A 25,417-nucleotide genomic window follows, 5' to 3' on the forward strand; every position below is an offset into this window, starting at 1 on the left:
ATATTAGGTGCCAAGCAGGCAGGCCGCCCAGCCCAGCTCAGTCCTGGCTTGTACTGGGTCTGGGACCTACCCCTGCTGCGGCTCTTCATTAGGAGCCAGATGGGCAGGCAGCCCGGCTCAGTTCTGGCTTGGCCAAGTCCGGGAGCTCAGACCCTCCTCAGGAGAGGGGCTGCTGCCACCCCGTGCTGTGCTGCTGTCTCTGTATCAGAGGCAGCAGTGCAGGGCAAAGGACAGCCAGTCTGCAAAGGGAACTGTTTTTGAAACAGGCTCTCCTTGTGGACTAACTCCCGCCTGGCACCCCACAGAGGCAGCAGTGTGGAGTGGCAGGGGGCTCCTTAGGAGTGGGACCAAGCACACTGGCTGCTGGCTGCCGGCCCCACCCCCAGGGACTACAGAATAGTCAAGTAACCGATAAGAATTCATAAGGTTAATCGACTATTCAATTAACCAATATTTAACAGCCCTACTAGGGACCAGAAAGTCCTGGCCACAGAGGTTCAACCTGTATATACACATACAAAAACATTTAAACGCAGGAAACTAAACTTAGGGTATCTAAGTATTGCAAGCCTGATGCTAAGAAAAAGCTTCCTCCACCAGATACAGTTAATATGAGTGAATAATTTATGGACTTACCCAGCAATTGGTCCATCTTCTTGTTTACCGGTAGTGTCATCTGCAAATATTATAAAAACAAGATATTAAATCAAAAACCAAAAGATCAGAACTTAACACAGTCCAGGCCTTTTGAAAAAAAGCCTATCATATCTACATATTAGAGGATTTACCTCAAGTTGCTCACGTCCCTGTGGGATCTCAGGGCAGGGGCTAGTGCAGTATTTAGGGCAGGAAGTCGGGCATGCAGAGGGTCAAGGAGGGGTCAGGGCAGGGGGTTGGGAACTGTAGCGGGGCTCAGGGTCGGGAAGTGAGGGCTCCCTGGGGCCACAGTGATCATCCAGTGATGGCTCCTGGGGCTGTGCTACCCACTCAGGCTCCACCCCCCCATATCTAGCACTGTGGGACAAAGGAGGTGATGTTTGGCTTCCAGTTGTGTGGCATAGGAGCCTGCATGGGAGGTGGAGCAGGGTAAGGAGACAACCATGCCCAGCACCAGCACAGGAACCTTACCCATAGACAGTGGATGAAAAACCTCCCCCAGCAGGTCACTGTCTTACAGTTGTGCCCGGCCCCCGTGGTCATTCTGCAGTATAACTGTGCCTGCTAGCAGACTCTTGCCTTAGCATTTTATGAGGAAATAATCACATACCAGGCACATCCCATTTTTCTGGCACAACCAAACCCTGACCGTAATTGTAACTTAAAGCACAGGAAGCTGCATAGCAAATTTGGTGGTCCTCACTCTGTTTAAGAGTTCTTCAACAAACAGACTCACAGACGGATAGACACACAAACTCTCTCAAATATTCAGTAGATACTTAAGAGCTTTGCTTCCAAGCAAAGCTCAAGATGAAATAAAGCAATGAAAAATGGTCAAGTAATATTACACATCTGACAACTAATCAAATTTAAAAAGGGCTACTGAATGCCAGACCCCAGATTTTGCAACAGAATAAATAAAGACAACTATCAAGCCAGCTCTGTCAATCTTCACACACATTTTTTTGTATGAAAGAGAGAGACCAAGCTGGGTGGGAATGAGACCTCAAGTCAAAAAGTTGTTTTTTCTGTTGAAAAAAGATCAGAAAATATATTGACCTTGACCAAAAAGTGTAAGGGTTGATAATGGTCAGAAAGACACATGAAATGATAGATGCATTTAAAAATATGCCCAATAATTATTTCAATAATGCTCTGCCAGCAAGCGCAGGCTCTGACCTATGCAGCCCCCAAGAAGCAAATGGGTCCCTCTGCATCAATCCAGTCACAGAACCAGAGCCTAAATATTAATTTGTCTGAGATTTTTAAAGTTATTATGCATGCCAATGTCTTATTATTAGAGTTGTGATGCTTCATTTTCCATTACCCCAGTACTGTTAAAAAGTGATCATGAGCCAAACAATGCTACACTGTATTAATCAAAGACTGACAGAAATTAATGAAAGGGAGAAAATTCTGATGGAAGGCCAACTCACACCCTACCTCACTCAGTTGAGGTAGTGGATTCAGACTTACTATTATTTATAAAGTACTACATGTATGCATGGCCCTTTGCAAACAACTGAAAGTAACAAGTTTCTACTCTGAAGGAGTTCACAGTCTGGAACAGACATAATCCCATAATTTAAAGAATGACAGTAGTATCACATTCAATGGCTAGAACAAAGTTACAGGAAGTACATATCTGTGTTTTCACACATACAGAAAATCCACAGGAACCCCACTATACAAGTTTAAATTTGTGTTGGACTCCAGTCATACCATGGAGTCTATAGAAAAAAACAAAACTGATTAGACAGGTTAAATAGACCAATATCAAATGAAAGATTCTTGTCTATCAGCAGTGCCGTAACCTATGATCTCTCTTCCACTCCTGGCATAAAAATCTTGCCATAGTCTGGGGAATCTAGTATGAGACAATCATAGGGCATGCACTAGGTTGGGTATGGAGAAGCTTCTATATAAACCTAAAAATCCATTAGTCAACACCATCACCACCCCAGGAGCAGAAAGGGATGTGAGGGGAATAGAGTTGCCCAAAAGCTTGGGGGAGGGGGAGAAGCATAATCTTGTTTGTGCCGGTATTTTAATCCTACTTTGTCTTCTGAGTAAAGAGGGCTTTTATAGGTTATATCTACACAGCTTTACAAATTTAGGCTTATGGACTCGAGTGTTTCCAAGCCTGCACTTGAGCATCTACACTGCATTGTTAAGCTTGCCTTTAAAATGGCTTAGTCTACACTGCCAATTGAATGGTAAAACTTTTGCTGTCCACAGATGAAAACCTCCCCTGCAAGAAAAAGTTTTACCCGGGCAGGTTTCAGTGTGAACAGCTTCCTATGGGCAGGAGCCGACCATTCAAATCAGTGGGCGGAAGTAGGGGGCGAGCGAACAGCTTTTAGCCCGCCCGAGGTTTAGGGACACAGCTGTGTAGCGCAGACAAAGCCAACAGCTCGGACCCGCGTCTCACAGCTGCACTCACAAGTCCAGGCTGCACTTTACAGCCCTGGGGCCTGTGCCTTGAGCTGTGGCCTCGCTGCAAAACGACAGGGCCCTGGTCAGTCACCCACCCAGCAGGGCCCCGAGCGCTTGCTGGTCCCAGTCAGGCTGGCTCGCGTGAGCGGGCTGGGCCCAAAGCCCCGCCAGAGCCTGGTTAGGGGCAGCGCGCGCAGACCCCGCGCCCTGCCCGCTCGGGCGCAGCCCGCACCGCGCATCCCTCGGCGCCCGGGTACCTACCGCCGTACAGCCAGTGCTCCTCGTCCTCCTCCGCCTCCAGCGGCGCCGGGCCCGAGGCAGGGGGCTCCAGCTCGGTGGCCATGGCCGCCGCGCCCTGGCCCGGGGGGGATGCTCCGGCACTGGCCGGCCGGGAGAAGGGCGAGCGGCCGCCACAAGGCCGCGCCGCGCTCGGAGGGGACGCGCGGGCCTGGCGCGCCTCACGCAGGGGGCCGGGCCGCGCCGCCCCCCATCGCCCCGGTGCGTTCGGCGCAGTCCCAGCCCCACCGCCCGCACGCGCCGCTAACGGGCCGCCATCGCTCTTTCTCTGGAGGAGGATGGGAAAAAAAACGAAGTGCGCGCCGGGTCCTAGCGCCGGCCGGCCCCGCAGCTGGATCAACAAAAGGCGCTCGGCCTCCCCCCCGCGAGCGCGGCTCTTTCTGCTCCTGCGCATTCGCAGAGGGCGGCTAGCGGTCCCAAGGAGCAGGCGCAGCGATCCTGCACATGCGCAATGGGGGAAGCGAAGCCTCGGGGAAGCGCCTGTGCCCTCAGTGCTTCATTGGCGCGCCTTAGCTTTGCTGTGCTCTGGGCGCGTGCGGGGTGGGGCGGGGCGGGGCTGGCTCCTTTCTCTCAGCCCAGGCGCTGCTGGGAGGGAGTTTGTGGCCGCCCAACCGCAGCTCAGGCTGAGAATGGGCAGTTCCCAGCTGGAACCACCCAAGCCCATTGTATACTGTTGGGGAGGGGGGCGTGTCTGACGTAGGCTCACAGGGCTGCCAAAAGAAATGGATCAGCCAGGGGGAAACAGGAATAGAAACGTGGTAAAACTGGGGGCCCATGGGAAGGGCGAGGACTATGCACAATATTTAAAAGACAGAGCTGAGCATCTGCAAAAAGTAAGGGAGGCAAAAACCAACCACACGGAAATATATAGTCTGGAGCTCACAAGCCATTATTGGAAGTAGGTGTTGTAGTAGCTTACTCGGGTAAGGATTATTGGATCAGGGTGGGGAACCTAAGGCCCGGCCCCCCCAGCTTGCCTAGATCCAGCCAGAGGCTCAGGGCTCCCCCTTCCATATTGTGAAGCCTATGCTGGTGGTCTAGCGTCTCTTCCCACTGCAGGGCTGGAACACACAAAACTACTAGCTTGCCCCCTCCCATGCCCCCAGGCTCTGGTGTGCTAAGGCAGTGTTTCTCAACCAGTGGTAGGAGTACCCTCAGGGGAACTCAAGAGAAGTCTGGGGTACTTCTGTGTTGTTTTCATCAACACAACTGAAATTTGGAGAAAACAGAATTTTTGTTTTAAGTTTTACAGTGCTTTATTATTTTTGTACTTTTTACACCCCAAAATTTGATTGCCCGGCTATGATTAAGTTGTTTAAACAAATGTGTTGTAATGGTAGAAAAGAAATTGTCTGAAAACTGTAGGAACTGGGGTACTTCTAATTTTTTTAAAGGGGTATTTTATTTAAAAAAAAGGTTGAGAAACACTGTGCTAAGGGAATGTAGGGAATGTCTTTCTCTTTCTCAGTTGGGGGCCTCATCAGTGAGGGGGTTTATTTTTTGTTTTTTCTTCTCACTTGTGTACATCTCCCAACTGATTTTTCTGTGGTCAACAGCCCCCCAACCCAAAAAAGGTTCCCACCACTGGATTGGATCTTGGAAGAGGATCCACACAGATGGATTCTTGTACCCATGTGGCACTCAGAAATTAATAGAGCCTCCAGGCATTGTTCCCTCTAATTTTTAACATGCATGTGTAGAATACATTTCATTATGTGCACTGAGGTAGATGTGGGATGTGCACCACCAGTAGAAACACATGCTGCCAACTGTGGGGCAGCCATGGGTGTTCTGGAGCACCTGAATCTCTCTTTGGTGGCCAGCCAAGCACTGAGCTTACAAGGAACACTGCCTTTAAGGTTCAAAGATCTGCTAGAGCACATCCACTTGTAGGATCAGGGACAATGTGTAACCACATTTAGGATTCACTGAGTCAGACAAAATTATTGATCCTGGTTAACCATTGCTTAAGCAAAACTATCAAAGCATAGGAAATTCTGGACCCAATCTTGAAAATACTAACTTAAATGCTTAAATCAGTAGCACTAAATTTGTTTAAAATTAAGCAAGTATATAAATATATGTAAGATTGGACACTTGGAGTGTAAACTCTCTGAGACATGGTCTATAATTTATTATAAATTTGCAGTATGGCTAAACCTGAGCATTAAAAATAATTAGTCAGCACTCTTCGTTCTCTGCCCCTGAAATTATGAGATTGGCTTAATCATAGAATTAAAAATATTTTATTTGCATTCTGATGAATGTAGAATACACTTGAGGAACACGTATCTTTTCTCTGCAACAACAATGGCTAGAAACTTACTTTGTTTTTTATTATGAAAGTTGACTTTCTTATGCAAATAACAGATCTCAAAGAATGGAGGCTTTAAGAAAAACACCAAATTCCACGAGACCTGCAAATTAAAAGTACTGGCAAGGCTATATTTGCACAGTGCTTCACATGCTGATGGATCACAAGGGCTATTTCTCCAACAGCAGCATGGAAAGTCAGGAAAAGTGCATGATTAGGAACATCTTTAGGAAAGATGCACATTGGAAAATCAGTTTAGGAGAGGTGAAAATACCAATAGTAATCCAGTCTACCCCTTGCTTTCATGGCTCATGAAGCTGTACACAGGGGTTGCGTCTAGATTGTCATGATTTTCCGGAAATGCTTTTAACAGAAAAGTTTTCCGTTAAAAGCGTTTTCGGAACAGAGCGTCTAGATTGGCATGGACGCTTTTCCGCAAAAGCACTTTTTGCAGAAAAGCGTCCGTGCCAATCTAGATGCGCTTTTCCGCAAAAAAGCCCCGATCGCCATTTTCGCGATCAGGGCTTTTTTGCGCAAAACAAATCTGAGCTGTCTACACTGGCCCTTTTGCGCAAAAGCTTTACGCAAAAGGGACTTTTGCCTGAATGGGAGCAGAATAGCATTTCCGCAAGAAGCACTGATTTCTTACAGTAGGAAGTAAGTGCTTTTGCAGAAATTCAAGCGGCCAGTGTAGACAGCTGGCAAATTTTTCCACAAAAGGGGCTGATTTTCCGGAAAAACTGGCCAGTCTAGACACAGCCAGGCAGTTTGGACTGCAGTAAGGAGTAATTCAACTTCAGGCTGAGCAAATGAAGAATGGTGACAATGTGCTTTTGAGCATTTCAAGGGAAGAGTCAGGAGTCTACTGACTAGGTTGGACCTCGGCAAATGCAATATTCCCTTTATGGTGACAGCCTGTCGTGTGCTCCATAATCTTTGAGAGAGAAAGGGGGAAAGTAATCAGTCAGAGGCTGAGCAGAGTGCCAAGCAGAGCTGGAGTAAGGGGTGGGCGAGCCGGGCAGCTGCCCAGGGCGCCAACTGATGGGGGGCGCCTGATGGCAGGTGTAAGGGGCACATGGCATCCCTTATAGCTGCCATCAGGCGCCGTGCACCCAGCTCCCACAGCGCTGGCCCCCATGCATCCCCACGGTGCTGGCCAGCAGCACCCTTCCCCCCACAGCCGCGGGGCCCTGCATGGCCAGGTGCTGCGCACCAGCAGCGGTGGCTGGGCTGGGCAGCGCATGCACCCCGGGGCGGGCCCTGGGCTGCACGCCAGCAGCCGGGCAGCACATGTGCCGTGTGCACCGGGGGCGGGCCCATGCCCCAGGTGTGGGCCCATGCATACGCTTGGGGCCACGCCGCGCGCCCGGGCCCAGGGTGCCAGAATGGCTTGGGCCGGCCCTGGGGTGCCAAAATGGCTTGGGCCGGCCCCGGTGCCAAGGCAGAGGTTTTGAAACAGCCAGACACCAGGGCAATAAGGAAAGCATAGTGCAGGGAACTGCAAATCAGAAACACTTTGAAAAAGTTTTATAAAAGGCCCATTTTGAGATTCATGCATGTTGCTCTCAACTAAGTGCTCCTACGTTTAGTGTGTTGGCCTGTAATCTTCCACTCCACCCCTGCAATGCAAGAATAAAAAGACTGCTGTTAAGAGATCATACACTTTTATTTAGGGAAGACTTCGGGGCAGAAAAGAAGTCCGTTGTGGGACCTGAAAAAGGAGGGATACTTAGAAACTTGAGGACGACAGCATATTGCTTTATGATGCCCTGGAGGTTGAGTGTGAAGCTGCCCTTGAGTCTCACCCTCTCAGTTTCCTGAGGCTCTGAGAGGTGGAGGCTATGGAACTGCAGGACAAGGAAAAGTTATGTTGCAGATGGTGGAGGTTCTTGGGAGAGGTTCTTCACACATTTACATGTTTTGTTAGTCTGTATAGGATAAACAAACAACAAATAGTCTGGTAGCACTTTAAAGACTAACTCAGCTACCCCCTAGAGCTTTTAACCACCTCATGTAACTTGTATAGTCTACAGTAGTTTAAGACTGTTAGTTAAAATATGCTAAAATTCTAATCCCTGTGCTCCCTCCCTCACACTCTTTGAATCATATTCTAGATATCCCTTCAGCTAAGACTAATGAAAATGCTCATTATGGTAGTTTTAACAACATAATCTCTGATCACAGAAAGCGAGACTGAGATGACCAGCTAATTTTACATACGCCACTTAGCAGTGTACAGATGGCAATAATTTCATTCTCCAGACTAAATTCAATTAAAGTTTTAAAAAAATTCTTTAAAACAAAAACTGCCAATAAATTCATACGCAAGTCCTTATTTCCATTTTGACGACAGAAGGTCTAAAATGTGGTCTGTCAACTGCAGACATTACTTCATAGCTGGTAGTAACATTATCAAAGGAATGCTAGAAGTAAACCTGTCTATTAAACTTTCTATCACAAGAAACGCATTTCTATCTCCTGGACAAGGGGTGACCAACCCATTCCGGACAAAGAGCCAAGATATTAGTGGATCCAGCGCAAAATGCTGGGGCAAAGTTGTAGAAAAAAAAAGAAACAAAAAAGGAAGCCACCAAAAGTTGTAGAAAAAGAGAGAGGAAAAAAGGACTGCCCCTTTAAGAAACACTGCTTTTTGGCCTCAGCAAGCTCCCACCATCTGCCACCATATTGGAAGCATGGGATGGCTCCCCTGCCCAGTGAGCACAGGAAAACCATTCTCATGGGCGCGAGGGCGGCTTTGCAAGCTGCACTGACTGGAGAGTGGGGGGGAAGAGCCGCATGCAGCTCACGAGCCGTGGGTTGGCCACGGCTGTCCTGGACTAACAGAAGGCTATTGTATTTTTCCCCTCAGTTTTATGTCCCTTAAGAGTTACATAAAATTGTGGTTTACGTCGACAAGTAGAAGTCTAAGATCATATTTTGTGTATCTATTCCTTTAAATTAATCTTATTTTTTATTCTTTCAAATTCACTCTATTTTTAAACTCCTTTTAGACTTTTCAGTGATGACTAAAGCAAGGTTTACATGGCATATTTCATATACAAGGTGTTCAAAACAAGGATAAATAAAGTTTGTCTACTGGTTGATTTAGATGTAGACAAATTAGAATTAAAAGACTGATTTTAACATAGTTCCTAGTGCAATCTCTTTTTTCCAGGTGACGTAATATCTTGCTTGACAGTAATCTGTCAAGTCTTGGATTATTTTATAATTAAACAATTCAAATCCCTTTTCATCAACAGTGTTCATAATAGTATATTGGATGCTAATAACTGTATCTGTAAAACCTGGATGTCATCACAGTTGCTAGTGGTAGGCTTTACTCTGTCGCCAACACTCCTGTTTCAGGACTCTTTCAAATGTAACTCATCATGAGTGGACAATTTTAACCATTTTATTTCTCTTAAGAGTATAATTAGAGAAATTATCCATTCATTTCAGTAAAAAGATCTTTTCTACACCACTTGTCCTTTAGTATCTAAGGACTACATAAACAGATTTACAGCAAGTTTACACTGCAATTTAGTGTAATTTTGCTGTGGATAGATGTACCCAAGCGAACTTTCTTTTAGCTAGCATGAATAATAGCAGCAGTGGTACAAACACTCACATGAGCTAGCAACCTAAGGCTAGGACTACACTAGGGGAAAAAGTCGACCTAAAATACACAACTCCAGCTACATGAATAGTGTAGCTGGAGTCAACATACCTTAAGTCAAATTTTTGCTACATCCCCTTTCTCCTCATGACCTGGTGGAGTACTAGAGTTGATGGGAGCACGATTAGCAGTTGATTTATCAAGTCCTTACTAGACCCACTAAACCAAACTCCAGGAAATCAAACTCAGCAACGTTGATCTCTTGGTAAGTGGAGACAAGCCTCGGGGTCTCCTGTGGGCCTATATTTGGTTGCTAATCTGTGCTGATATATGTCTTCACTATTCACATTAAATATACCCACACTAGCTTTACTCTCACTACAATTACTGAAGTTAAATTGCACTGCAAGCTTCAGTACATCCCTATAAAGTAAGGAAATATCCTTGTTTTCCAGATGGGAATGGAATCACAGACAGATTATGAGCCTGAGTAAATTAGAGACACTAATAGCAGAGCTAAACCAAAATCCCAGATCTCCTGAATTATAATCTACTACTTTAACCCTAAAATCACCCTTCTGCCATAGGTGTAGCGTTGTTAAATTGCAGGTAATCAGCTAATCAAGAAGTCGATAGGATTTCTAACAACTACTTGATTAGTTAATAAAGTGGGAAACTGCAGAGTCACAGCAGAATTAACTCCTGGTTGGCTGATTCCTGGCTTGCACCCAGTCCCCACAGCTGCACACCTGCTTTTTAAATCTATTAAGAGCTTTTTAAATCTATTAAGAGGTGCAGTGTCTGGGAGTGGGTACCCTGCTATAACTTTGCCTCTTTCACCCCTCCACTCCCCCAAGACAGTGCTGGGGGGAACCACAGAGGCAGCAAGGGGAGGGGGAGCAACTAATTGAGTCACTACTCGACTACCCAGTAAGCAGATAGTTGACCCAATAAGTCAACTAGTTGCTTACATCCCCGTGTAGGTGGAAATGGAAGTAAATATGAATTTGTGTATTCATGCCAATTTTCCCCCTTCTTCTCCAAAGGAGCATAATGGTGGTGATTGTTTGTCTTTCTAGGAGACACCTTCCACTTAAGAGGCAGCACTATTTTTTAGTGCTTTCTCTCTGAACAATAAAAATGGTCCATCATAAAATGGAAGTAATATATGTTAGTTACAGGGACCCATCTATTCCCCACCATGTAGAATGCCAACGGACTTATGTATAAAATCCCATTCTCAGAGTATGTCTTCACTACAGAGTTTGTTTTTTCGGAAAAACGGGAGTTTTTCCGAAAAAAACTTCAATTACGTCCACACTGCAATCACATTCTTTTGAAAAAATATCGAAAGAACTGAGGGGTTCTTCCGACATTGCTAAACCTCTTTCTACAAGGAAGAAGCCTTTTTCCGAAAGAGCTCTTTCAGAAAAAGGCATGTGTGGGCAGGGGAGAGGGAGTTCTTTCGCAAGAAGAGGAAAGAGGAAAAAGTACAGGTGCCCCAGTGGCCATTCTGCTCATCGTAATCACAGTTTACATGCAAGATAGCATCCATTCAGTACTTTGGCAGTGTGGACGCTGTCTTTTGGAAGATCTCTTCTGGAAAAGTTTCTTCCGAAAGAAGCCTGCAGTCTAGACATAGCCCCATAAGAAAAGTTAGTATATCAGGAAATATAGAATGGGAAATTCTACGGGTGTGCTGCATATACAATATTCTATTAAAGTGTTTTGTTTAACACTCACATGTTCCTGTGCCAGAGTCAGGCTCTCCTTGACATGGAACTACAGCAGAATGAAAAGAACTTGCTTTTCTCAGTTCTGAGAAGTCTTCACCATTGAGTTCTGATTCAGTAGGCATCATTGATGCCTTGGATCTGAAGATGGCATGGGCTACTTCCAAAACTGTGGTCCCTATTGCCCTGAGAATTATTTCCACAGTATCAAGTGGAAAATAGTTTTTTAAAACCTCAGTATTAACCAATTGGACAATTCTATGAAGTAGAAGCAATACCCAGAATGATTCCAAGGCATTCGCCTCTACTCTCGCTCCAGCAAAGCCTTCATAGATTGCTGATTCCTGGTACTTTGAGTAGGCAAATGGGATGGAGGCCCTGATCTATCTGGTTGGGTGAGATAGCAGACTTAATTTAAGAAAGATTAAAAAATTGACATGTCACACCAGAAGAGGCATAAAAGAATGTTCTTCATTTCTACAAGAACTTTGCGTTATTTGTTTTCATCTTTATATTTAATTAAAATAAAAACATTTTGAAAAGTGATTCAGATTAACAAGTCTGACTTCCAGCTTCTTTAATGGCACAGATCAAAGCAGTAAACTTGTATAGACAAAGCTTATTTAGGATTTTATTCAAAAAATTTCAAGGTGTGAGGTCCTATTGAAAAAAGTGGCTATTTACTTGTAAACAGAATAAAAATGTTAAGGACTCAATTAAATATTCTTTCATACAACTTAAAACAAAAACAGATTTTGATGAGTTACAAATGATGTTACACCTTCATAAAAACAGCAAAAACAAACAAAAAACCCAAAAAACTGCAGAACAGGAACATCACACAACATTGTTACTAAAATGGTCAGCACTATTTACATTGAATATTAACTGTTTGACATTTTTATTGCTCAAATGCTAATGTTTATAGGTAAATGTAGTAAACTGATGTCAGGAGACACTAATATACACATATTAATGTTTTTGCATACAGATTTCTGTACTTATCAAGATGAATGTTATCAAGACTACACTAAATTTAGCAAAAATGTATTTTGTGTCTAGTCTTATAGATAGTCAAATCTAAATTTTCTACACATGTTCATATACATTTTTATACTTCTTTAGGCCAGCATGAAAGTAGTGTCAAAAAAGTCATTTTAAAGCCAGTAAATAAAAGTTTTCCTTCTCTGCCAATATTCTATAACATTTCCTAATGCATAAAACTGGAAAATAAAATGATCAAAGTATTCTAACAAAACTTTATGCTAGACTTAAGTAAACAACGTTTCCAGACTTGCTTTTTAGGAAATGCATAGAAAATTAAGTTTACAGATATTCACTTAGGCCACATCTATACTTATCACGCCAGAGATCTATCTTCCAGCCTTCGAGTTTGCGGGTCTACTAAGGACCCGCTAAATCGAACACTGAGGGCACCCCTGGTTGGTGCTGGTACTCCTCGATTTGTGATGAATGAGGCAAGTCAACAGGAGCATTTGCTGTGGAGGTGGTGCCAAACTTGGCTTAAAGTATGTCAACTCCAGCTACATTATTTACGTAGCTGAGTTGCATACCTTAAGTTGACTTTCTGGGTCTAGTATAGACCTGGCCTTAAAATAGTTCCCTTTTCTCCCCCTCTACACAAGATTTCCTTTCATTTGAACAAGTCAAGGCACTTTCCTTTCCATTTGCATTACACTTTGTTACCACTATTTGTTGTATTGCTAGGGACTCTCTCTGATTAACAATTACTCATCATGGATGTGTTTTTATAAATTTATATTTACTTATAGCTTTTAAGGTAACAGATTTTATAAGACTGAAAACTATCAAATGAATGTTCATAGACTAAGAAATGGTAGTCAAAATAGAATTTGTAGGCAGAATGCATTCCATAGTCTAAAGCAACACATTGTGGCTGCCTTCATCTTTAAGTGAGAAAAATTATCTGTGTCACTTTGATTCAAAGATTATTGCATGCTGGCATTTGTAGGACAATCCAAAATTACCTCTTTATTCGGATAAAGTTTGATGTAATCTGCTATTTTGTCTCTCATGCTCCTGGCCATTTGTTAGTACTGCCTCATAGCAAGGCAAAATTTAGGTGCCCATTTCTGAATTAAACTTTAATGGTGGTGTAGACTAAACGATTGGTAATCTGATATTTCAAATAAAATCTATAGAATTGATGTTAATTGTGTCAATTGTCAAGAGGTACCAGTGCCAGTCTTTAAATAAACAATCCACTGACATACCGTCTAACTGGGAAGAACTGATGGTATTTTTGCTCAGTCTGGCACATTGTTTCATAAAAATGTGTTATAAATCAAATGGAACTGTTCTGACCTGCATATCCTAAGGTCAGATGATTTGTGTCTAACGGGGAGGACTGCCAATAGCTATGAGAATGAAGAGTATTCACTACTACTGGTGACATCAAGATCTCAGTGGTTTTTTGTCCTCTCAGCTGCAGAGGAACATTCTTAAAATACAGTCACTCAAATGAGGGAAAGAAAGAGTGGTATAGTTTCTGGACTATTGGTTAACAAAAATGAGAGGGACTAATTAACAGCAACCTCTAACAGCATGTCAGTAAGAAGCTCCTACCACTTAAGATTTTAAGGTAAAAAAATAACTATGCTTTTTTTATATCAGCAACAGTTACTGTCCAGAATCCTGTTTCAACAGAAATGAATATAAAATGAAGCATGCTATTCCAAGTCTGATTTGCACTGCATTTCCCTAAGTTTCCCACCCCTACACACATTTCAACATATGGCACTATGCATGTTTTGTTGTTCTATAATTATAGTCAGACACTACCATAGATTTTGAAAACTACTTATATTCTAGTGTTTTAAAATGCAGTCAGTTAGCGGACACCGATCTACTAAGGCAAACAAACTGGTTTACTACAGCGGACAATCCATTTCAGCATTCAAATTTCTCATCTTGAAGTATCAACTCTTGGCAGTTGTGGAAATTACATCACAAGTACAAGAGTTTCTTGCTCCTCAGCAGAACAATAAAACACATGAAGAATTTAATTCAACAAGACTAAATGCCCATAACTTTCTCTGTCCCTTACTACTTTCAGAAAAGGCAGCTGTAAGTCACGTCAACTGCTGCTATTTAAATGCAATGGTTTAGCAAATATTTTCTTCCAGTTCAACAAGGGTTTGTACCATCCCTTTTCAGTATGGATTAATGTTTCACAGGAAAGTCCAAAATCAACTGGAAAACTTAGGCAACAAATAGCATACAAAGAGTCCAAATAACTATAAAGCAATGCCTGGACAGTAAGTTATGATAAAGCTCCTTGAGGCAAATATCAACTCATCATAGCCCACATCAAAATGATTGTTTTGTGGTTCCCTATTATATTGTGCATGCTGCTCCTTTTTCACTCTGGAACGGATGCAGTTTTAGTTAACTGCTTAATATGTAAAAAATAATATCAGATGCTACTGTGCTATAAAAATAATTTTAATATTTTTCTGTATTGATTTAACTGTCCCAAGTAAGTGGCTTTAATTACAATTCACTCCAGTTGCTTTAAATTTGCTGCTTTGATTTTTTTTAAAACCAACAACATATTTTCTTGACTTCCATATATTTGTGTCTTAAAAATAGGATTTTAGGGTAGTCTGATAATATATTAGTTGCAATCAATTCCACAAATACAACTTCTTCAAAAGACGAGAATACTTATGTTTCCTTATTTCAGGTGCTAAACAAGATTCCTGAAAATCCTCCAAAGAAACACAGAAATGCTATGCATTTTTCATCCATTTACTAACAAAGTGCATCTGAGCCCTACACCTGATAGTATGTACAAACTCATTATGGCTTTACCATAAAAATGGCATATGAATGGGTCCATACAATCAGGATGCTAATAAATGTCATTAATATACCTATGTAGAACTGTTGGCAATACAATCAGAGCTATATTACATTCTGTAAACCTTGGCATACCACACTTTACATTATGTAATGAGGCACTATTTACAAATCCAGTGGGTAAAATAATGTAACCCTAATGTAAGTGATGATTTTGCAAAGTGCAGGACAAAACCAGTGCTGTTAATTGCAAGTCTTATGCAAGCAAGCTATAGTAAAATCATTGCTAACTATCAGAAGCTTACTTGGACATTTCTATTGAGGATTTATAGAAATATGACTTTAGAATGCAATACGATACAGAGTTAAAATGTACATGTGGAAACAGCAAATATGGAAATTAATAAGGCATCATGCTCAGAACAAGTTTTAAGCAGCACTGATGTTAGATCCTTAGTGGCAAATATATTTATCGTTAATGTTAAAAATTCAGAGTGCAACATAGAAGCCTCATTTAACATAAAAATGTGCAAATTGTTTTCTTCTGAAACAAAATAAAGTAACATAGCAAGGAAGATATTCTACCAAATAACATTTTTAAGTCACAGCAAAGTAGACCATCTTCTCTCCAAAATCATCTACAAGGCACTAAGAGTAGGAAATGGCAGGTAACATAAAAGACTGAATACTGCTCCTCAGTCAGGTCGAAATATGGGATATTTTGGTAAGAATTCTATTAGTATTACCTGTTGAATAGAAAAACACAAAATATTAACCAAAATGATTAATTTAGAATAATGTTAATGCAGCTTTATATATATTTATTGCCATGTGCTTGCTACTGAACTTGGCTGGCATGCACAGAACCTATACCACCCAGACTTGTGTCATCAATATTTTAAAGGGAAAAAACCTCTCAAGATACATAATATCAGGCACTGAAAAGAGTCCTTTCTGTCCAGGGTATGATTGGAAAGGGCTTTATACGGGTGGGCAATATTTTTTTTATGGGGGAGGAGGAGGGGGCACTCCAAAATTTGTTAAGTGATCAAGGGCCACACTTTTCCTTCCCACCCTCATCCAGTGCAGAGAGGCAGATGGAGCAGCCAGCTGCTCTGAACCCAGGGACTGCTCCCTGCCAGTAGGTCTAATGGAGTGGGCGGTGGCCCAGATTGAAAGGCCAGGCTCATCACTAAAGTGTTTTTATTGGCAAACAATCAATACACTTGAGTTGATCAAGCTTGAGTGTAGGGGTGGTACAGGATATACCACACATACAAAATATAAAATCATGAATCAGTTTATGCACACACTTACACTCAGTATATCATATTGTACACTAAGATTGGTCTACTGATTTTTGCAGCCAATCTCTAGTTAAAGCATTAGCAGTTCATGCACTCCACTATATGCTAGGCCACAGCTGCAAGCTGTTACACATTGCTTATTATCCTACTATCTCTTTTCTACTAGCTGCACCTTTTACAGATTTATAAGGCCACTGTGAATTGTGCTTTATTCACTGTTTCATATCCTTGCTAAGAGCTACAGTTTAGTTGTGCGGGCTGGGCCATTGCTTCCCACAGCTCCCTTTGGCCAGGAATGGTGAACTGAAGCCAACTGGAGCTGCGAGTGACCCTATTTGTGGACACACAGGTAAACAAAGCATCCGGCAGCCTGCGTCTGGCTTGCAGGCCGCTTATTGCCCACCCCGCTCTAGGCAAACCAACGAAAATGTGATGAATGAGACCAAAAAAAATTTAATACTTCTATGCTATACTAGCCATTTATAGTTATTTACAGCAACTTTAATAATGGAGAAAGGGAGAGGTTTCTTCAATGACTGTTCAACAGGTGGAAAGGAACTGAGGAAGTGTTAAGAAGAGGTGAGGGATCTGTAACCTTATTATGACAGATAGGGCTCCTGGGGACTCCTTAACTGTCAACTACTATTCAATACAGATCTCTTATAGTAGGGCTCTGAGCAGGCAATGTTATGAAGGAGAAACCCTGTTTTCAGATGACAATGTCTAAGTTTTAATAAGGGTAGCTGCTGCATGTGGTATGTTGTAGGGATGTAAATGGTTAAGCAGTTTACCAGTAAGCCTCTCTTAATGGGTGAGGCTTACTGGTTTTGGTTAACCAGTAGGTATTAGAACAGCTCCCTACCTGCCCCGGGGTAGAAGGCTGCTCCATAGCAGCCCCTGTCTGCGGGGGGGGGGGGGGGGGGGGGGGGGGGGGGGGTTAGACCCGCCACCACAGATTACATGCTGGCTCCCCAGGAGCGGGGCCATCAGCCCTTGGGAGCCAGCATTGCTCTGAACTCTACACTATAAGCTTATATACACATTTTTATACTGCAGAGCCTGCAGCGCATGTAACCGCTAGGTTTTTAGTGGTTACATGGTTACATTTTTAAATGACTTTACACATCCCAATATGTTGCCATCTTTGTGTATCAAAACAAGATCATATTTTATTAGCCAAGAATTTCTCTAGCGAGTAACACAAATAGTGAATTTCCAAAGGCTATGTGTGTGTGTCTGATGAAAACAAATTAGTTATGAGTAGACTGAAGGGTAAAGAGTCTGGTGGTTAATGATGTATTAAACCACACTGTAGTGAAAGAAACTAAAAAATGTAACAGAAAAAGAATACTTACATATTCCATCATATTGCTAGTTTCACATTTCCTTTTACTCAGCTTCCAATGCAAACCGAGCTAAGAAAATAATTATTGTGGAATTAAAGGTATACTATTGCATTATTTCTCATCAACAACATATTATAAGCTTCAGTAGTCTCTGTTTGTGAGTCAAATTTAGTATTTTAGCTTTAGTTCTAAACAAGTGAATAGCATTCCTGAATTCCAATTTTGCAATCTTATTAATTCTAAATAAAAGTGGGAAATGTATAGATTCTAGTCCTTACTATTTCTTACCTTATGATATAATCTGTTATTTTCCCATTCTAGCAACTTCTGAATTGATCTTCTAGTCTAGGAAAGAAAGTCAACATTTATTAGAAATGGCTTAGCTGCCAGCCTCATTCCCAAAGGTCTTAAAGTTATATTTGCAGCTCTCAAGAATCACATTTAAATTGGCAATGTATGTTTTGGGAAAGGATAACTAAGCAAAGAAAGAATTTCATCTTGGAGAAATCTTGCCTTCCTAACTCTACTTGTCTCAAGTACAGATTTCAGAGTTACTTTCCTTTCAGGTACACAGGGTTCCCCCTTTCCCACAATCCAGATCACTCCCCTGAAAGTGATAGGAGTGTTATTTTTATTTAAATACTTGGGAAACATTCAGATACTCCAACAAACACTATCAGATTAGAAGAGGGCTCTATATACACTTTAGAGCAGCGTTTCTTCAAGTGTGTTCCATGGCATACTGGTGCGCCGTGAGGCAGTTGGAGGTATGCTGCAGAGAGAACAGAATTCAAAATGGCTGCCCTTAAAGGGATAAGCCTCCTTTTTTATTTTGCTCAACAACTTTTCCCTTGGGGTCTTTTTTCCATCCTCAACAAAAAAATCCTTGGTGTTCCCCATAAAAAAAATTGTTTGTTGTTCCTCGGTCTTAAAAAGTTTAAGAAACACTGCTGTAGAGCATGAGCTGGCATAGTACCCCAGCATAGCATATGTACTGACAGAAATTGTTATGGTGGTGTAGCAATTCCACCCTGCTAAATAATGTTAGTTGTGATTTTGGACACATACTTATGTCATCATAGCTGTACCTACACTGGTTTTTGTTTGTTTTTTGGCATATCTATGTTGCACATGGATGCATTTTTTTTTCATGCCCCTGACTAACATAGCTATGCTTCTATGTTGTGTCAGTGTAGACCAAGCTTAGTTTAGAGCGCTTGGAGATCCCTTCTGTGGACAGGTGGAGGCGGGAAACTGAGGAACGTGCAGTTGTTACATCCTGCCATAGAAGAGAACTCCAAGAGGAGCCAACTGTATGACAGCAGGCCAGTGGATTGAAACACTATGCTTTTCAATCCTGGAAATAGGGTTGAACTCCTATGTCGTCAAACATTAAACATATTATCTCCTTGCACACCTCAAGAAAGGTTTGTCCTCTTATTACAAAAACAAAATATTTTGGTGTTCTCTACTTAAGAAAGGACGCAAAAAATCATAGTATATGGGATGCAGGGCAGGACTAGTATGATCTGGAAGAGGGGCATGAAAAAAATGCCTGCCTGCATTCTGCTTCACTCCAAGCAGTTCTATTAGTGTTACTTTCAGGAACAAGTAGAAGGAGCTGCCAAACTAATTCATTCTGCGTGTGGTGCCATCTGTAGGCCTTTTTGGGGGGAGGAGAGGGAGGGTTTAGTGCATTTTCCTTTTCAGTTAGCTCACTAGAGATAGGAACATAATTAGACAATGGGAGAAATGGACCAATCTTTTAACCATCATCTATAACATTAGCTTTAATACACAAGGACAAATCTTGATATGGAACTAGAAAAATAATAAATGGATTAAAGAATATACTGTTTATTCCTTTAATAAACTACAATGTACACAGGTTCACAAAGAGGACAAAAGGGTGTAAATAGCCCACAAATATTGACTTGCAGGAATCTTTTTAAATATTCACATTTCAATTAAATAGCAAAGTACAAAACTGAATCTTAAAATTTGTTGTGACCATATAGTTTTGTGCATTATTGGAAACAATTATATTTCCACCTTTAACAAAAAGATTACAAACTTATTTTAGATTTATTCCACTCCCATGCCAATATTATTGAAATAATTTGCAGTGGTTAAAAAAGGTGGCTTTGGTTTTGGAATTTTTATACATTTATCCAGTTATTTCTTATAAGAAATGGTGGCTAAGTAGTTTCTCTCAGTATAGAAATTTAAAATTAAAAACTGACAGTATTTTTTTAAGATGTACCTGTTTTATAGTGTATACTACTATATGAGAATCATTTCGTAAGGAGTCTGACCATGTATTTGTTTTAAATTAGTAACTTTTACAGCATAGGTTATTTTTATGTATATAATCAGGGCTCGCCGGGCTGCGCTGTCCAGTGATCTGCGCATGCGCAGACCGTTCTGTGCATGCGCAGATCGCCCGAACCCGGCTCTTCCGGGTTGTAATCTACTTGCCACAGGTGAGTAGATTACATAGATTGTCGAGCGCTGTATATAATTATATAGCTTTAAACATACTAATTGCTTTATAATCGTCTGTAAAGCACATACAACACTTAACAACATGTTAACTGTGTAGAATTTATTATTTTCTCTCTAACATGTGCCCATTCTTTATACTATAACAATAATCTGTTAAAAATCCTGCAGGTTAGTGATGTTAAATTGTGAGTAATTGACTAATCAAATAGTTGACAGGGCACCTCCCTAGGGCTGTTGCTACACTTTGAAGGTGAAAGCGCCGTGTTGAGCCCGGGGTCAGGTAGGGATGCCCCCGGGCTCCGTGTGGTGCTGCCGCTTTGAAACACTATGGGGGGGCCTGGCGTCAGGCTCCTCATGGCATTTCAAAGTGGCAGCACCGCATGGAGCTCGGGAGCAGCGGGGAACTCCTCTGCTGACCCTGGTCTCTGTGCAGTGCTGCTGCTTTGAAATGCTGTGGCGAGTCTGGCATCAGGCTCCTCACGGCATTTCAAAGTAGCAACACCGCATGGAGACCAGGATCAGCTGGGTACACCCCTGCTGACCCCGAGTTGAAACGCTGCATGCAACCTAGAGCCAGCTGGGGTGTCCCCCAGGCTGCACACAGCGTTTCAAAGCAGCAGCCCCTCACAGAGCCTGAGGTCCCCCGCTGATCCTGGGCTCCATGAGGCACTGCCGCTTTGAAACGCTGCATGCAGCCCAGAGGACACCCCAGATGGCCCTGGGCTGCACGTGGCATTTCAAAGCAGCAGCAGCACTACATGGAGCCCGGGGTCTGGCCCCAGGGTCCATGTGGTGCTGCTGCTGCTGCTTTGAAGTACCCCCTTTTCTCCCCTCCCTTGCTGCCTCTTTCTGACAGAGGCAGCAAAGGGGAGGGGAAGGGGAGTGACTAGTCGACAAGCTTGTCGACTATCCGATAAGCATAAGTCCTTCATGTCCCTACTGCAGGTAAGACTTAAATCAGGGGTGGGGAACCTTTTTTGGGTTGGGGACCGCACACAAGTGAGAATAAAAAAAAATCCCCAAGCCCTCATTGATGTGGCCCCCTGACTGAGAAGGAGAAAGATGCTTCCCATATTCCCCTTGCACACCAGATCCTAGGGAGGCCCAGCCTAATAGATTTTGTATGCTACAGTCCCATGAGGGGCAGCAGGGAGGCTGGAGCACAAGCGAGGGCTCCCCAATGCTGGGAGGGGGAGGGAGCCCTGAGGGCCGGATTCAGCCCCTGGGCCTTAGGTTCCCCACCCAGGACTTAAATGAACAACTTAAGGCACTCTGTTAGTTTTACTGCAGAAAGGTACTTTAAATTCTTACAAATCTCATTGAGGATGGGTTCTTATTCATTATCTTTTCCTTCTTTAAACCCATAAACATTTGTTCTACTGTATTTGTTAAATCTGCAGATAAAAACCGAGGTTTGATTGCAATCTGCATTGAAAAATGTACTACATTTATGGATTTCCAGTATGTCAATCACTGAAGTCTACAGATTCTAAACACAAAAGTTAGAAGCATTTGTGTGTTTCACTTAGGATCACATTCTCCTGACTATCCCTAGAATTTTTTTTTTATTACAATCAAATTCAGCTTGTTCTTAATAAATAACAGAAGTAGAATAAAATGTGTCAAAAGTATAGTCTGGTTAAAGGTACCAAAGTGAAATAATGTTCACGTTTTAGAAATTTGTGTCTGGAAAGAAAGAGGAACTGGAAGATTTCAGTCTGTTTAAGCTGTCCTTTGGCTCATTAACTGCTATTCCTGTACAACTCATTGTTATTAACATAATTCAGCACAGCTCCCTCTCCTCCTCCTTCCACCCCTCCCCCCAAGAGAGAGAGAGAAGCAGGGTCTGAATCAATGTTTCCATTACAGCCTGCTAGAATGGGAAAGGAATCCTGGGTGTGGTCATGGAAATACATTTCAATCAGGTCGCTCAGGCCTGCTAGATGTTCAGCTGTTAGAAAGTGCTATGTCATTGTAACCAATTTGGCTGTTGTGGGGGGGTCACAAACGGTGTTAAAACTAAATGCTGGAATTCTAAGACATGACCACCAATTCTTGCAGTTAATGCTTGCAAAATGCAGAAAAGTCAGTCTGTTTTAAATTCAATTAAAAGAAGAGACCCTGTCAGTGTAAATACACTTGGATGGACAGAGGCTGGTCTTCCAGAGACCTATACATTCAGCTGGGGAGGGAGGTGATTCAGTAGGCTCCATGCCCTCCAGGTGTGAACTGTAAGACTGGTTCAACCTGTGTCTCCCCACTGTTTGAATGATAGAGTTAAGGAAAGGCTCCATAAGTAGTCCCTTTTGTGTGTAAATGTATTCTAGTGGATGCTGGAATCTCTTGTGGCTGGACTGTGCTTTGGGCCAAGAATTGAAATCACTGAGAGCTGAGATCACAAAGAGCTGAGATCACTAGGTTTGGCCCAGAGCCAAATCTGCCACAAGCCAGTGGAAGATGCAATGAGCAGCCAGCAGGGCAGGGATGGAGTGATATGAGGAGCAGCCAGCAGAACGATGGCAGCAAGAGACAATGAACAGCCAGCAGGGTGGTGCCAGAGAACAGTGAGCAGGTGGATGGCGAATGACCAGCATAGTGGGTGAGATGACTCCTACCAGTCCTCCAGTCAGGACCGGAGGTGAATTCTGCAGATCACCTCTGAACTCTGATCTGCCCTGACCAAGGGCCATGACTGAGTGGGGTGCAGAGAAGGTTTGGGCATGTGAATAGTACACTTACATAGCTGGACTTGGGAGCTTCCGAGGAAAAGGACATTGCCCAACCTACTCAAGATGGGACATTTACTCATGGGTTTGAACTGTGTTTGTGGTGTTTTCCAAAATTACTGCCATGTTATTTCTTTCCCCTTTTATTAAAAATGTCTCTTCTACACTCAGACTCTTGCTTGCGAGTGGGGAAGTGTTGCCTCCCAGAGGTGCCCGGGGTGGTGTGCGACTTTCCCAGGTTACTGGATGGGGGCTCGAGCCAGTTCTGTGTTAGATAGATGGAGAGGAACCCCTAGATATTGAACCTGGCCCTGGCTGCTGCTGGTGCTATCTGGCAGAAGGGTTACAGATATAAATATATATATTTACTACTTTTGGTTACTGTTAAAGATTAACAGCTAGCCAGACATATCACACAGGTTAAAATAGGAAGATTTATGATGGCACCTGGGTATACAGAGAGAAGTAGTTTCTGAATAAAGAAAGCTATTGTTATGTAATGAGTATTAAACATTAGCAGCAGTTGTCAATTTTTGGTCACAATGCAACTGTGAAATGTGTACTTACTCTTTTGTTGAGACAGATAACAGGCCACAAGCTGCATCCCAGTGTGCAGCAACAGCACAGACAGCCACAAAGCAGCCATTTTACATTAATGGGGAGATTCTTCTTTAAACATGCATTCACACGGCTGATACTAGTCTTAAATTCTTCTGGAGCAACCTACAAAAGAAATGGCAACCTTTAACTGTGCTTTTTCAAAAACAAGTGACATAGAGGTACAATGATTAAGTGTGAAACAAAGCTGCAATCCCTCCCCTCCCCAAAAAAGCACTGCTAATACATACAGCAAGTCTGAAAGTTCACCTTCTTAAATCAAGTCCATTTACCCCATGTGCTTGAAAAATAAATTATGTAAAAATGATACTTGCGGTAAGTTAGAAGAGTTTTCCCGCTATATTCTCTTGTAACTGTTAATAAATCAAGTTGTGCTGATAACACAACCATCCCCTTTAACACTAGATTAACAACAAAGCCAATCAACAGACAAAATTAGTGACATTGATAAAAAATGGGATGAAAAAGAGTTTGGTTTTCATGGAAAAAAAGGTAACTGAATTTTAAAAGGTGCCATTTCACATACAAAATGAGTGCTCACTGTGCCTAATTTCTTCCTATCACAAGCATGTACCATGAATGTGAAGTTGCACTCTCTTTGGAGCAAAAAGCTGTTTGACAATAGAAATGAAAACATTTAATCTAGGAACAAATTACTGATAGGTACCATCGCACTGCTCTAATGGTATTCTGCTGAGAAGGAGTAACCAAGAAGGGAACATGTGGGTTATAATAACTACATTTTGTATAGAAATGTAAAAATACCTAGGATCAGGGGGCTAGACTTGATGACCTTCTGAGATCTCTTCCAGTTCTATGATTCTATGATAAGGGGATGGGTTGATGAGAGACTATGATCTTGGTAACTAATTGACCATTCATTTTCAGTGGGAAATATGTCCATGGAGGGATGATAGGAGTTACTATAGAGAATTTCTGGGTGTCTGGCTGGTGAGTCTTGCCCACATGCTCAGGGTTTAGCTGATCACCATATTTGGGGTCGGGAAGGAATTTTCCTCCAGGGTAGATTGGCAGAGACCCTGGAGGTTTTTCGCCTTCCTCTGTAGCATGGGGCGCAGATCACAGCTGGAGGACTCTCTGCATCTTGGGACCTTCAAAGTATTTGAAGGCTTCAATATCGGAGATATAGGTGAGAGGATTATTCTAAGAGGGGTGGGTGAGATTCTGTGGCCTGCACTGTGCAGGGGGTCAGACTAGATGATCATAATGGTCCCTTCTGACCTTAAAGTCTATGAGTCTATGAGCATGATGAACAGTAATATGAAGGTTTGAAGCAAGATGTATTCCTTCCTATTTCAACTAATTTTGTCATTTGCTATGGTATACGAGTCATACAATAAAGTGTGGCTGATTCGGAGAGAAACAAAAGTTACAAACTTTGGCCAAGATTTTCCAGCATGACAGGTGGTTCTGAATACCTCAGTCAGTGGGCGCTTAACTTGAAAGACTTTAAAGGGGACTGAGTTTCAGAGAGCGGATACTCAGTGCTTTCTGAAAGTTGGGACCCATTAAAATCTACATGACACACTCATTAACCAAGGCAACCCCCCCTCCCCCCAAAAAAATCACTAATCACTCTGGAAAGCCTTTGCCATGGTATTTATGGTCAAAAGTTTACTAAGACAGTGAATTTATTCCTCTTTCACTTACAGAACCCATCTTCTCAAATTTATATAAAAAAATCATCCAATGAAATGATTAACTACAAGAATCATAAAGCAAGACTCCTGATTATTCTGGTAACAAAGCAGTGGAAGTATAAGAGCATCTCCACCTTTTAAAGTCTCCACTAATAGCCAAAACAAGACTTATCCAAAAGAAAATATGTAAGGACAGATAAGCCTAAATTCTCTATTCTTATGGTTTGGTGGGACATTATCAGAGACTGCAAAGTCACTCTCATGATAAAGCAATTTTAAGCATTAAGATAGATTATAATGGTTTTGATATTTCACCTAATATATTTTAGTAGGCTTTACTTTGTTTTCTCAAAACAAC

At 42.4% G+C, this 25,417-nt stretch overlaps 2 protein-coding genes across 2 annotated transcripts in view; both read right to left on the reverse strand.

Moving 5' to 3' along the window:
- Nucleotides 1-3,877, reverse strand: part of LOC102462394 (uncharacterized) — a 37,374-nt gene extending 33,497 nt beyond the window's left edge. Inside the window, exons 1-2 of the mRNA XM_006136236.3 lie at nt 3,355-3,877; nt 637-676 (exon numbers count right to left, since the gene is read on the reverse strand). Of these exons, the coding sequence (XP_006136298.2) occupies nt 637-676; nt 3,355-3,784 (470 nt within the window). The 5' untranslated portion in view covers nt 3,785-3,877. The remainder of the gene's footprint in view (nt 1-636; nt 677-3,354) is intronic.
- A 3,474-nt stretch (nt 3,878-7,351) lies between these two features.
- LOC102447548 (cysteine-rich hydrophobic domain-containing protein 2) overlaps nt 7,352-25,417 on the reverse strand; it is a 41,968-nt gene continuing 23,902 nt past the window's right edge. The window contains exons 3-6 of the mRNA XM_075940857.2: nt 23,348-23,503; nt 17,838-17,894; nt 17,559-17,618; nt 7,352-15,642 (exon numbers count right to left, since the gene is read on the reverse strand). Coding sequence (XP_075796972.2) covers nt 15,592-15,642; nt 17,559-17,618; nt 17,838-17,894; nt 23,348-23,503 — 324 coding nt within the window. The 3' untranslated portion in view covers nt 7,352-15,591. The remainder of the gene's footprint in view (nt 15,643-17,558; nt 17,619-17,837; nt 17,895-23,347; nt 23,504-25,417) is intronic.

Source organism: Pelodiscus sinensis, chromosome 13, assembly GCF_052426305.1.
Source record: "Pelodiscus sinensis isolate ZL-2025 chromosome 13, ASM5242630v1, whole genome shotgun sequence".
Lineage (NCBI taxonomy): Eukaryota > Metazoa > Chordata > Testudines > Trionychidae > Pelodiscus > Pelodiscus sinensis.